This window comes from Diuraphis noxia, unplaced genomic scaffold (assembly GCF_037042655.1).
Source record: "Diuraphis noxia isolate RWA-SAM2 unplaced genomic scaffold, SU_Dnox_SAM2 contig0003, whole genome shotgun sequence".
NCBI lineage: Eukaryota > Metazoa > Arthropoda > Insecta > Hemiptera > Aphididae > Diuraphis > Diuraphis noxia.
Window position 1 is genome coordinate 29,328,713 of NW_028301713.1, and position 15,442 is coordinate 29,344,154.

A 15,442-nucleotide genomic window follows, 5' to 3' on the forward strand; every position below is an offset into this window, starting at 1 on the left:
CGGAAAATATTATCGCGGTTGCCCACTCACCATCACGTTCATTCGTCCGATAACGTATCAATATACATACATACCTATAATTGGAAAATTATAGAAAATTCGAGGAACTGTTAAAACAATTGCGTATAATTGTTATTAATTTAGTTTAAAATAGGTACAAATTATTGAACAAAAATCTATTATTGTATTATTTAAATTTAAGAAATTTGGCGTTATCTCGATGCATACAATAAGTAGATAAAACTACCTTATATATATATATATATATATATATATATATTATTGTATCTGCTTGCTCGAGATGAAAATTTCGTTTGTCGCTTTGTAAAGTTATTGTGCAACCACCGCCACATTTATCTGGTCGATATAAAACATACGTAATAAAAATAATATGACTAATCGAAATAAACAACATTTGAGTCAAATTACTGTTCATTCTTAATAATATACTCAAGTATTGATAAATCTCTAAAAATTTCAAGTATAAAATAGTTAAAAAAAAATGTAAACTATAGTGTCATTTTTAAAACTATATTGATGTGTGAAACGAATATGTGCTCAGAAAACAATGTTTTGGAGCATTCTCAAGACAATGTGTTCGCACTAAAATTGGGGCCTTGTAGTTATAAGCAGGTATGTCTCGCCGAACTGTCTCTTCAAACGCTGCAATAATGCACGTACGCACATGTGACAAAAATTGTTCGAGATTCCAAACGACTGTGGCGTCGCCAATAGAAAAAAAATAATAATAATACGCTCGTATGTCGGATTCCAAGTCGTCGTCTACTATATATCATAAAGATACGTTTGTGCAGAAGAGGTCATCCATAATAAGGTATTTTCAAGGAACGATAGTGGTTTGGCGCCACGCGCGACCCCGACAGTAGGGCACGGTACCTACATAATGTAACTATCGCCCACGGCGGCCAATTGTTGTGATCAGCTGTGGTACCTGTACGACAATAATATTACAATACCTAGTATTAATTATTAGGATTCATTTTGCTGTGAGAATATACTATGTTATCCACCATAACATATTATTATATATATTTTTTTTTAATCGAGACAGGGAATTGACGAGTTGAAGTTGAGTTAAAAAGTTAATTTTATTTCAACTTTTTAACCTAAACCCTTAACTTAACTTCGTTTTTTAATTAAATGATGTAAAATCAATAAATTAAATTTTAATTTTAAGAAATCAAGTTCATTTATTTTGTTTTTAATTTCAATTCATTTCTTATTATTACTTTTCGATCAATTAGATTTTATGTCAACAATATTTTGGCTATGGACGCAAGTATTGTGTTTAAGATTTGGAAGGCCTGGAGATGTTGATGTAGTGATGAAAATGTTTTCATATATTTCATTGGGGTGTAAAATCTTCAGGTTTGGGGGGGGGGGGACTTGGTACTGTTGCTTATTTGTGCCAATGATATTTCGGGTAATATTGTAAACAAAAACGAAAAACAACTTGCAAAAATCGTATTGACTTTTGGCTTCTTCTTATTATTGGATAATACCCATACTTAACCAGATCGAGTTAAAACAAAATAAGAGTAAAGCCCAGTCTTGCATATTATACGCACATATTGTGGGTTCTGTCTGGTAGGCAGGGTCGTCATGGGTATTATAACATTGTATTTTTTAGTCGTGATGAGCTGTACGACGCAAAACCCACAGCACGCGTGTCCAACAGCGGGACTTCATTGGCCAGCGTCGCGTTCTCAAAGGGTGACGATAACTCGGTCGTACGGAATTGTGTCTGTACAATACGAGTATTTTAATATGATATTATTATTGTTGTTGTTGATGTGTTGTGCACGCGAACGTCCGGCGCGCTGCCGAATGCGATGACGCGGTGTGAACGTCGCCTGTGCGTCGGTCACGTAGGCCAAGTGCTCGATGCCGCCGCCGCCGCCTATATATAAGACGGGTCCTGTGCTGTACGCGGTCCTTTACACTGCAAACCACGACCGCGTCCGATACGCACTCGCCGACAGACAAACTGTAACCAGGTTACTGCACCACGCCGCGGTCGACCGCGCTTTTCGAACACTGTTCAACAAACACGCTTTTCCGACGAACGATTTTCTACACTACGTTGCTCGTTTCTGTCGTCCAATTTGTCGACCGTCGACCGCCCTTAAAGATTATAATATTATATCGACGACGACGAAGACGACGACCATGTGCGGAACGGCCATCCACAAGTCGGAACACGGACACGGACATCCACACCACTTGTTCAGGGTGCCAGCAGCCCATGCAGCCGCATACGAGTATTTGGTCAAAGAGAACAAGGCGCACTCGATGACCGGTTCGAAAAAACCCGATGACGTGCTGACTGCCTTCGCCAGAAACATCTATGAAAAGTGCTCGTCGTTGTTTGGAGAATTAAAGAAATCGCCGGCTTACAAGTGAGCATAGTACTAATATAGTTTAATAATTAATAGTGGGTAATAATAATAATAATATGACGTAAGATGTCTCCAAGTGGTATAATAAAGACCACGAAATATGTCCACCCGTCTGTCTCTCTAGATTCAACATAGGAGCTCTGGGACGGGTAGGTACATGATGTTCAAAATGCAATACTATATTACTATCATGTGTATTTATTAAAATCAAAAAAATTTTGTTTGGAAAAAGACTCTGCTGACATGACGCGAATAATAATATTATTATGTATGTACCTAATTATGTGTTTGAAAATTAATAATATGTTTAATGGTGGAACGGTGGACTACCACCGCCGTCGTTGGTGGTATTCCGTGAAAATCCGTAAAAATGTGTACTTCATCACTCGTGACGAGCACAGAAATTATCTTATCATGTACCTTCCTAGTTTTACTATTATATTCATTACGCACAGATTTTTAAGTATTCCGCTAATATTGTGGCCATGGCATGCAGACTTGAAAGACTTTTCGGATGAATAAAAATATTGAAACATAAATTAAAGATTAGACTATTAATTATGGTCGATAATCGTGCTAGAACCTATTCTGTTTCTCATGTCCAAATTAACTAGCATTTGATTGAAAGGCTTTACGGTGTTCTCAGAAAATCACTGTCTGCTCATTTTTCATTAACATTTATCGTCTCGGCGATTCAATAAAATCATATTGTTATGCACTCACGGTTCGATCAAACTTGTTTAGCCTGTTTAAATAACTCATCGTACTACGTTAATGGGCCATAATTGCTAATATGTATGTAATGATGAGCATATTATTGCGTATACATCGTACGTTGAGCGTGATTCGATAGGATATAATATTATGTTGTGGAGTTATAAATGTATTTTTGCGTGTAAGGTCTAGACAATGATAATTATCAGAATATAACATATTATGGACGTTGTGATTCTTCGAGGTAAAGATTTGAAATACACGACCGTCGTTTAGAAACAAGATGACGTGCGGTAGAAAGTTGTATCCAATCGAGTTGACCAATATAGAGTATTCGTGGGTAACCATTACGTGTGTGGTTGCGAAAATTTGTAGAAAAATTAGTGACACGTCGTGGACACAATACCGATATTTACATTGTAATAAATTGTTTACCTTCCGAGATCTCGTGTGGTAATTCTGAATGGATCGTTGAGCGTATTATATTTCGTGTCATATTATATTACACCTTTGTTTCCAATTATTTCCAATTAAATAGCACAAATAGGTACTCCGTGTGCTTATATTATGTGCGCCGTGCACACACATATATTTTATCAAAGAAAAATGTTTGAACACGAATTTAATTAACATAAAAATATTATCGTGCCGTATTCTGTAAACTTAGATATTTAGAAAAATATATAACCAAATAGCTATTATAATGACGTAGATAGAGCTAGATAGGACCGTTCCATAATAATAATATTTCACTGCATAATAAACGACATTGAAAATCATAAAATATGTTTTTATTTATTTGAAGGAATTTAAAACAAGATCTGTTTACACTTTGCTCTTTCAAAACAACGCGATAGCTCGTATTTTACAATGGTAATAAATTGATGTATGTTGTATTTAAATATTTGTCCTTTAAAAGTAAAATCAAAAAAAAAAAATTAAAAAATTGACAATGACGAAGTGTAATAATTTACTAATATTGTAATTGGTGATTTTTAAAATAACTCGTTAATCAATAATAGGCAAACTTCAAATACGTAACAAATACTATTTTAAAACGATACAGTTTAATTTCTATAAACTAATTTTGCCTTGAACTGCCTTGACATAAAATTAGATTGAATGATTCAATAATATTATTGTCAATAAATCCTCAAAACAAAAATAATTTCATTACACATTTTTGACATAACTAAATGATATGCTTATATTTAAAATGTTCAACTGGCAACAGGCATAGCCGATCAAAAACATCCAATGTTGATAATGGATGAACTTCGAGGTCACAAGTACCAAATGTATTGACGGGGTAGGTGGAAAGAAAGTAAAATTCTAAGTGAATAACTGTTTTGACTAACCTATTGCCTAACATTGTTTGCCAAAAAGTGTCAAACAGTGTCAAATTAATTTTTGGATAAAAGATTAAAAGTTAGGTAGTCTAAAAAAAACATATTAAGTTATTCATTATAAAAAAAAAACAAATATTACTAAATTAAAAAGCAATAACTATTTTATAATTATGCAATAAGGTCGATTGGTGTAGATAATAAAGCAGCTATTAAATATAATGCTTATGTTATTAAAAGTCACTTCCCTTATTTTTAATAAGTATAATCGTGCTTTGAAATTTATTACTTAATTTTATTTTTTCAATAATTATTAATAAAATGTACATTTTCCTTTTATAAACAACGTTATAGCAATAAAGCATAAAATAAATATTAAATTTGTCATGCATTTAGTTATTTATTTGATTTGAAGAATATTTATTTTTAAAATGTGTTTACGGACCGTGGTACTTTTGAAAGCATTACCACAAGAGTGCATGTGACGCAAAATTAACTAAGCTTCAAAGGAAACTTTTATTAATAATACTCATAGTTAAATGCCAATTAAAACAAAAATATAAAACATCTGCTGAGTTAGTTTCTACGAGCCAAATTGTCGAAATTTTTCGAAATTATTCCAAAATATTTGGTATACTGTTTTTTCAAAATTCAAATGTATCGATAATATATTTAATTGCTTATACTGCATGTTATGTATAAAAAATTTATAATATATGCTCGGAAAAATATAAATTAAAACATAAGTACAATTATTATAAGTATAACTTATACATAGCTTATAGATACATAGATAGCAAGAGAAACACATACATTTTTTTTTTTTTAACAATCCTTCTGTATCCATACTTCCATGATCATAAAAAATAAAGAATAAAATATTTCTGGGGCTAAGTTAAACCTGATCAATCTTCTTTTCCTTCGCCTTCTCTCTCAACTATTTGGGGCCGGCCACCCTGGTCCTCAATTTTCACTTACTACGATCCTTAGCATCCTCCTCACAAAACACCAGTCATTATATCACTCATATCGCTCTCTATAACTTCAAACCATATTTTTTTCGTTCTTCCTCTTCCACTTTTTCCATCCACACTCGTGTTCTTTGTCACTAAAACTGCCTCAGTTTTTTCTCTTCTTAAATCATTTCCTAACCATCTCAAACGTTAAACCTGTTCAACAAAACTTAATAAAATTATCCATTCACTCATCACAGATGATAATGAGCAGACGGACATATTACAATGACGGCGAAAAATTATAATAATGATGTGTATACCAATAATAGGCGTAACAAGTGTTGTGTAAAGGTGCCTATCGCATTAATTGTTTATATCTCAGAATTTCATGTCGAATTAGCTGTAAAGTTTATGCAGTATCCAATTATTATTATTTTATCATATTAAATCAATTATATTATGATTGTTTTTCATCTCTCAGGGTATTGTTCTTCACACAACCGGCGCACGTGATAATGGCTTTGGCCGTCATTCTGGTCGCCGCGTCAATGTTACCCGGTGACATGAAGAAAGCGTCAAACGCCAACGGTGAAAGCGTCAAGCCAAGGACTTTCGTCAACTTCGTCTATCTGGCCGCTTTCTGCACACATGTGGGCGCCCAGTTCTGGATGACATTCATTTCCGGTGAGTAAATAGTAGAGCAAGTCACAGGTATTATAAACGGCCCCGACATAATATTATATAAGGACGAAAACGAAAACAAAATATTACTTAACGAAAAAAATTTTAACCGTCGACGATAAATATAATAATAATAACAAACTGGCACGTGTGCACTCGTTTGTCGAACACTTAGTATTATAGTTCGTAATTATAAAAATAATAATAATTAACATTAATAGGTAAATAATATTTTATATCCGCAGCCGTTCGATACCTACAACCACGTGCGGCTTACGTGACTCGTGCGTGAAAAAAGTCTATCGTCTCGCGATTGTGATTTGATTTCTTAACAGTAGTTTCGATTCGCTCAAATATTAATACGTGCCTAACTGCCTACTACCTATACTTGTATAGATTATAATTATCATTATAATATTATATTCTTATATCCAAGTATATTCTATCCAAAAACTGCACTTCCGCGTTCAATGTTTTAATGTAGACAAAATGTATGGGTAATTTTTAACAATAACTATTCGAATTTATTGTCACATAAAACTTTTATATGTTATATCCACACATAGGCTATGTAATATTGTATATATTAAACGCCGGTTTTATCATAAATTAGACAAAACAATGAGCTCGACCTATATATATTAGACTGTTGGCAATGCAATATTTTATACGAGTATAGACACGTGTAAATCGTTATCATTATACAAGTAAATTATTCAAGTACCTATCGTAATTCACACGCATCGTTATAATATTGTATTATAGTTAATATTTTAAGGTTGTGATTTATTTTTTCGTTCCCCTTGAACTTTGAGTTTTGTCTACTATTATAAGAGAGTGAAATGAGTGTTATTTATAAATGTTATGATATTTATAATAATATCTTGACTGTTGACTACAATGTATGGATAGATGGTTATGTACACTCATTTTTTAAAATATACTCGACTATACGCTTATAGAGCAAACTCTTGAAAATAATATTTAATATTTTGAGTCTCAAAAATAACTGTGCTTACTGCTTACGCGTGCAATTCTATTATCTACGGGATGACTAAATGACTAGGACGGCGATTCGCTTTTTGGGCATACGAAGCATTAATTATATACATACACTTGATGACTATATTTGCCCCTTGTTTACGAGGTTTTTGGCAGATAATACGAGCAACGAGACGAAAAGTCATTATAAATTTAGCCGCCTAATTTATTGGCATCGGAATCGGTATATAGTCGTGATGCTCATTTTTCGGTTTTCAACTGTTACGACTTTTTTAAAAGTGTGAGATGCGAAAATCAACACATTAACTAGGTACCTTAAATAATGGTCTCAGAAAACAAACGATTTGACACATTTTGAAACTTTTATAATCTCTAACTCACACGGAATTCGGATACAAGCATATTGTTTAGAAGTATAAATGTATTCATGAAATGTGGAATATAATATAATATATTTCAATAAATTCATGGACCCAAATTTATTATATAAACAAGGTAGCTCTTTTTATATCAAGTATAAATACTTGAGATATTTGGGTTTGGCCATTAATATTGCTTAAGTCCAATAGATTTTATTGTTTTGGATTTTGGAATAAGTATGAAGTGAGATTTTTTATTCACACCGCCTTGGCGCCGTCCTAAATAATATGTAATACAGTGGCGCCGAACCCTATGTTAAGGTCGGGCCATGGCCCGACATATATTTTGAAAATTTAAGATAGGGGCCGCTTCATATTGACCATTTTCCTCTCCACGGTATGCCATTTTTTCCGATATTAAGATGTTGGGCCTCTTGAAATATTTTTCGCCCTACTAGATTTTTAGGACTTCGGCGCCAATGATGTAATATAATACCCAATTCTATCAAGGTAATCAAATAATTGAATTTAAGTCAATCGTGTGTTATGTCCTTATAATATTAAATGTATATAAGATTAACATCACTATAAATATCTGTTAAAGTCTAAATTGCACAAAGGTAGAGCTTTGAAATAGCTTTCCTCGCGGTACTCCTACTACCTGCTCTATATATACACTAAACTAGAGAGTATATTATTTATTCATTTGTTTGTGTTCATGTCCTCAGGGTTGAGCTTGTACTTCAACTTGGCCAGACACGCTTTCGGCGACGTCCAAAAGATTCTATTTCCCAAGTACTTTTCGCTAAACAGTCTGCTAAGCGCCATCACGCTCATCCAATTCGGCAAGATGCACGTCGCTGCCAATGTGTGGGACGTACACACGTATTTACAGGTAAACACGATTTACAAAATATAATAATAGCAACATATAACAATAATAGTAATTCTGAAAAACATATAGGTACGTTCGCCAAATAATTATGACGTAACCAAAAACCCTATAATTTATAAATTTATAATATTATATGAAATATACATATATTAATATATAGCATATACTCGCGGTGATATACCATTATAAATATATATAGGTATATTTATAATATAATATTAACATATATTATATATTATTGGTAAAATGATAAAATGGTATATCAGCAGTATATTATATTATCATCGCGAATGTATAGCGAACGGATTTTTGGCATGCTCCATTATATATACCTAGCTAGTTGGTGGTTACGTTCAAATTTTATTATTTGTCATCAGTAGTTAAACAACACTGCACCTACTTTAAATACCACTAAATAAATATCGTGCTCCCGATACGTCTACAAGAATCTCTGTTTACACGCACATGTACATAGGTATAGGTCGTAGGTACCATACATTATAGCACGAGTGGTCATTATATAATGATGTATTGTTGACTGATGTAAAAGTAGATTTTCCTCAAGGCGCGACATTTTTATCTCTCTGATCTCTCTAAGGGGGGTGGAAGCGTATTGTAGACAATTTTATTTTGTACTCGGGAACTCGGGAACCATCTTCTTTGTTTACCCGTCACATTGGTAATATGTTATAATACTTATACCTACTATACTGCATTACCCTCGCTTGAACGAGTAATATAACTCGTTACCAGAATAATACATTATCGCTATGTGTTCACGTTTAACTGTCAAGTCAGGTTTTGTCAACGTATTAAGTTTTATAATTGTATAATACCTCAATAAACCAACCTTTTAGACGCAGTTTCAATGCATCTTTAATACGATATATACAATGAAATATTATACCTATAATATATGCGTGTTCGTGTTTATGATTTACTCGTGATAAACAATACTTGACAACCGCAGTCATATGCATATATAAGTCATCTTATTCATATTCATGTTGTAACTCATAGGGTAGGCGTAGGCGTTTACATTCAGTCTGAATTCGAAAGCAGTTTTTCAGATATATACGATCGTGCCGATACCTTACGATATCTGGAAAACGCGTAAAGATCAAGATTAAATAAATAAATAATACAGTATACCTACAGTCAGAGTGAGTTTATGAAAAAAAAAAAATGCATTAAATTAAATACCATAATATTACCTTTTGACTTTCAAATATAATAATAACTCCCGCGGAGCAGATGTTTATTTATTTATTTATAATATAAATAAACACTGTACAGCTATCATAAATTAACAACTACTCAGTAATATTTAAAGATAAATTAATTTAATATTTTAAGAAAAGAAAAGGAGGGGTCATTTAACTTGTAAGATGTAACGAAAAAGTGATTGGTTTTTGTCATAAAAAAAAAAAAATGAAACATTGGGATGTGGAATCAAATGACGAGAAGGTGCTTTAAAATTGATTCAAAATAATATTGTTAGAGAATAGGTAATGATTTTCCATCATGTACAATTTTAACCTCGTGACTATAAAAAGCAGCTAAGCATTAATATTCCAACACGGCAACACGGAAGAGTAATCATAAGGGGAGGAAATAAATTTTAAGCACATAGCTGGCATACATCAAAACTATACGTTGGACTCTTTCCATAATCAACATAATATTTATATTTTTATGAATATATAAAATAAGACGTTTCAAAAAAGACATTCTTCCAAGGATTAAGGTCTCATATAAGACGAACGAGGAGGTCTCGAGGAACTATCCACGTCCTGGGAAATACCTCCCTTCTCGAAAAGTTAAAATCTCGTCCCGTTTATGCGTGATGTAGTTTAAACTCAGATATCCGATAAACGTCTCGATCTATAGATTATACACATACCCAAAACTCACATCATATTTTATAACTATTTATAAGCTGATTAGGGTTCATAACTTAAAGCAAATTGTACCCGTAGCAATATGCAGGTGCATATAACTGGAACGATAATAATATTATATAATATATTAATTTAACGATGACAAAAATAATAGCGTTTTTTCGCGTATATTTTTCCGGACAGTTGTTCGTGTTGAGCCTGTGCTTCCTGCTGGAGCTGATGATCCGACTGTACGTGGTGCCACCGCTGTTGCGACTCATCACCGTCAAGACGGCCATCGAGAAGTCTGCGGGCGTCGGCAACGAAGTGGGCCACTACGACCTGGGCCCGCTGGTCGACTGCCCTCATTACATGGCCATCCACAAGGCTTTCCGGCAAGTGCACCTGTTCGTGGGCATTGGTAACGTGGTCACCATGATGTGCACTGCCTTCCACTTGGCGTACATCGCGGCCTAAATGCCACCACCGTCTCCGCCGTCGCCGCCGCAGCAGCAGAACGACCGAAAATCGTCCCCCCTCCCCCAATCGCCGCGCATTATTATTAACAATATTATTTATATAATACATATACACACCAGTAAAATGTGCGTTACAGTGACGGCGCCGAGTGTCCGTCTACACGACACACTATCACGCCGTCATTTTAACGCAAAATAATCTATAATAATATCATATTATATTATTATATTTTATGCTATAATACTATACCTGCTAGCAATATTACTACCACTGCTACTACTACTACTTCTAGTTACTATGCTACCATATATATATATATATATATATTATACATGTTGCACGCGCCGCCGTGCGCTCATATAATAATACTAATACATAAACTATGTTTTCAATAATTGCTATATATATATATATATATATACATACACCTACCTTATATACATGGGGTCATTCATAACTTAACTGGCTTTTCATTTTATTTTTTCGTTGTTTTTCTCCACCGCCGTTTTGTGTATCTCTCTGGTTCAGTGGAAAAGTGTTTATTTTGCTTAACGCGAACGACAGCGAAAATTTATCTTACTACGATTTAATACGTATCCACCCACATAATGGTAATATATCTGACGATAATTATATATTATACTATTATTATTATTATTATTATTATTCTACTCGCGTTCACACGCTTGGTGATGACGCATTGTAGTGTAGTATATAATGTACCTACCTAAGTGAAGCGATACACTACATATAATATAATAATATCGATTTGATGTCACTGGCCGACAAAAGTATGCGTAAATCTTACGTTAGAAATCTTAGGGGGAGGTCAATGAACTCGTATTAAGTTTATTATTTCATATATACTTACGAAATTGTGAGTTGTGAAGGATTTGAGATCTTCGGAAGCTTTTTAACGTGGACAGGTGGGGTGGGAATTTACGCATGCGCTGTCGTGTAACGTTGTTCAGCGAAAGACAGAAAAATCCGACTTGCATTTTTCACGTGTTTTTCTTTTCAGTGAGACGCGCGGTGTGTGTACAATTATTAGACAGAAATATCAAACGTACAACATAATATTGTTATTATTCATATAAAGCTTAATTGTCTCTTTCTCGGGCTTTGTTAAACTAATTTTCGTACACAACAAAAATATTATTTACGTATGGGTGGGTACTGCACACCACGCCGGACACTTCCGGCCGCCGTCGAGGTGCGAATCGTGTGTTGTACTCCTGGCATATATTTGCAGAGGGCCGCGTATAATAATATTATAATTTTTAGTTCAACACTCGGCGGACGACACACCAATATCAGTAATAATAATAATAATAATAATATTAATACACACAAGTCGGATATTTTCAAAACTTTTATCGTTCAAACAACTATGCTGTATAGTAAATAGTACCACGGCGGGCGCAATAACGAATTGAATTCACCATAATATACGATCATAATTCATGAAATATTTAATACGCACACAGTGCACACGCATAATAATAATATTGTACAATGTAATATTATTGAATGTGTACGCAGTCGTGTTTTTGAACGGTTCCTTTTTTATACCGCGTTCGTTCGCATATTATAGGTAAATATAATAATAATAATATGTTTTAGTAAAAAATAATCGGAGTGCGCGAAACTCGTCAAGAAAGACTGCAGTGTATTTTTTTTTAAACGTAATCTCTATTTTATTATTATCCACGCGTCTTGTGAGCAGATAGATATTAACTTTTATAAGTGATTTTTTTTTTTTTATAACATATTTTATTTTCTCTTAGTTCCTATATTTATTGTTGCAAACGTCTATATAGTTGTACGTAATATATATACATACATATATTGTAACACGATAAAATAAATATATTGTTATTTATTAGATATAATTATATGAATAATATTCCTTTGGTAAACATATATATATATAGTCAACTATACCTACACATCTATACGTATCATGCAGACGCCAGATACGCCTAGAGACTCCTGTATAGTATGTTGTATCATACGATTTTCTGGCGTACGAAAAATTACCACGAGAAGATAAAAAATAAAACACGTGTTTTTTGTTTTTATACTTTATTGTGAAGTAATATACTTGTATACTCTGTAGGCACTAGGAATAAAAGTTCAACGAAGAAACAATCAAAAATATTCAATTTGAGATATTATTTTTCATAGTTTTTCTTAGGAATGACTGTCAGTCGCCAGGGTACCGATTATATTATAATCTCCGGGTTTCTTCTCCCAGGGCCGGGGAAAATAATATCCGATGACGTTATACGGCCCGAGCCATAATATTTGAGTAAAATTCGACTAAAGTTACAACTGTTTGTAGTTATTATTTCTTAAAATTAATATTTTACACTATCTTAGCACAGAATAATGGATTTAATCTATTCTGTGGTTTGATCAAGACGTGTTCGGCATCATGTTCTGGATATACCTATCAGCATCTACAGGATTTCCTGATTTATTTTCATTTTCATTTTGGGTGAGAACTGTGTAGTGTTTTATAGTGGTTCTGAATAATTTGTTTTTGTGAATTTGATGAATTTGATGCTTTCAGATGTCTTTTATTCCGTTGGGCCGTTTGCCAGACATCAGCTGTGTTGGTTAATTTAATCGCGAGCTATTATTTTATTTATTTATATTTTTTTTTTTGATAGACTGAGTTATATTATCATTTGATTGCGAGTTAGTATTATTTCTGGTCATTATGAAGATAATTTATAAAAACACTAATATAGCTGAAGATAAATAGTTGAACGTCAATCATTGCGTGTTGCTCGACGGCCTTCCGATTAAGAGGCATCGGCCGGCCGGTGGCTTTGTGTGTGTGCGCGGCGTGTGCTATGCAATACTGTAATACATTTGTATTATATGACGTAAAATAATTTAGTTTAGAAGAAAAATTAAACTTTTGACCACTTACAGTGTCTGTATTGATCTTATAGTTGTCTTCTATACTTAGAAAGACAAACTGGATACAATGATACGTATCTTAATTTTAATTTCAAAAGAAAGAGCGAAAAGGAATAAACACGAGCGAAATACATCGTAAAAAGACTAAAAAGCACGGGGCGCATAAATAATATACGTGTATCGAACGAACACCACCGCGGGACTATTTTTTTGATTAATTTTTTTATATGAAATTTCTTAAGTTTTGTCTTAAAACTTATTTAATTATTTCAATGTTTTTATCCAACTTCTATTACTTCTAAAATATGTTATTTTGTGTGCTATTTTTTAATGTAAAAAATTATACATCTATGATCTATACTTCATAGTTTTATATACATAGCATACCATATTTTGCATAAAATAATTTAATTTTTCCATCTAAAGCATTATGTTGTTTTGCTATATTTACTTTTTTGATTTAAATCTATACCTACAACTTAAAAAAAACGTATCTAGGTATTCATATTATTATGAATTTATTAAAAATGTAAAACTAATTTTATTTATTAAATGGATATGTATCTAAATATACTAAAGTATTGTATTATTAACTTAATTTTTTTTTAAGATCTATATAATATTATGTTATTTTGTTTTATACTTATAAATTATAATGATCTGTATTCGAAGTACCTACGTATAATAAATAATTTTACGCAAATATTTTTTTACATCTTACCTTATGAAAATATCCTGATTTCTTCTTAAAACCAATATTAAGTAATAATGATGAATTTATTACACATCTGTACAGCCAGTTTTTTACAATAAAAATAGTAGGTATACAGTTTTTTCATTAATAATCTAAACACTTTATGGTTTTTAGTTCAGTGTATTATACTATACATATACAATATATAATACTTTGATGATTGTCGATTATATCAAGTCAATATAATATTATTAGGACGCGTTTTGTTGTAACCACGATTTAAGATATACTCAGGGACGGCGCTAAGATTTGCGGGGCCCCGGGCAAAATAAATAACAGTCACATTACATATTATCCAAACTAACTATAATCTCTGAACAGTATAAAATATCATTTAAGAACTGCGGGGCCTTGATTATAATTTTAAAATCGTGGGGCCCGGGGCAACTGCCCCGATTGCCCCCCTCGCTCAGTCCCTGGATATACCATATAGTTTGGCATCGAATTGTGATAATTGGGGACCGCGGACAATATCCTAAAAACGCGTGGTTGTTTGCCGCGCGGCCGCTGAACGCAGAACCGACGGGCGGCGTGGGAGAACAAATAAACGCATACGCGACGTCAACGCGGATAGGCACGGTGGCAAAACCAGCCCGACGGGCGGCCGTCCGAAGGAATCTTTGAGGGCGATACGGCTCGACAAACACTCGCGGACGGCCAGCCGGGACGGAGCGGGCCCTGGCCGACCATATGCGTTAGGACCAGAGTTGGGCAAAATTTTATCTAGATAATTATTCGAATAATTTTCACAACGGTTAATTCGAATAAAATATTATTCGATTAATTTTCGTTTACTTAATTGATAAATTTTGGTTGGTAATTTTAAACACGCAAATATCCCAAATTTTTTTTGTTATTTTTATTTTTATTTATCCTTTATTTAAATATACACAATCTGTAAATGTTGTTTTACAATAAGTGCATGTGATGGAGGGTAACATGGCTTGAGTGGCTGGAGATAAGAAGCCGCCCATTGGAGGCACTTAAGGTTAGGATTATAGGCTATAGGATTTTAATTTGCTAG

At 33.3% G+C, this 15,442-nt stretch overlaps 1 protein-coding gene across 1 annotated transcript; it reads left to right on the forward strand.

Moving 5' to 3' along the window:
• Positions 1–1,940: 1,940 nt before the first annotated feature.
• LOC107168527 (transmembrane protein 205-like) lies at positions 1,941–12,625 on the forward strand. Its single transcript, XM_089222517.1, has 4 exons — positions 1,941–2,420; positions 5,918–6,120; positions 8,207–8,373; positions 10,458–12,625. Exons 1-4 carry the CDS (start codon positions 2,191–2,193, stop codon positions 10,728–10,730), a joined length of 873 nt encoding a protein of 290 aa, XP_089078643.1. The 5' UTR covers positions 1,941–2,190; the 3' UTR covers positions 10,731–12,625.
• Positions 12,626–15,442: the final 2,817 nt, after the last annotated feature.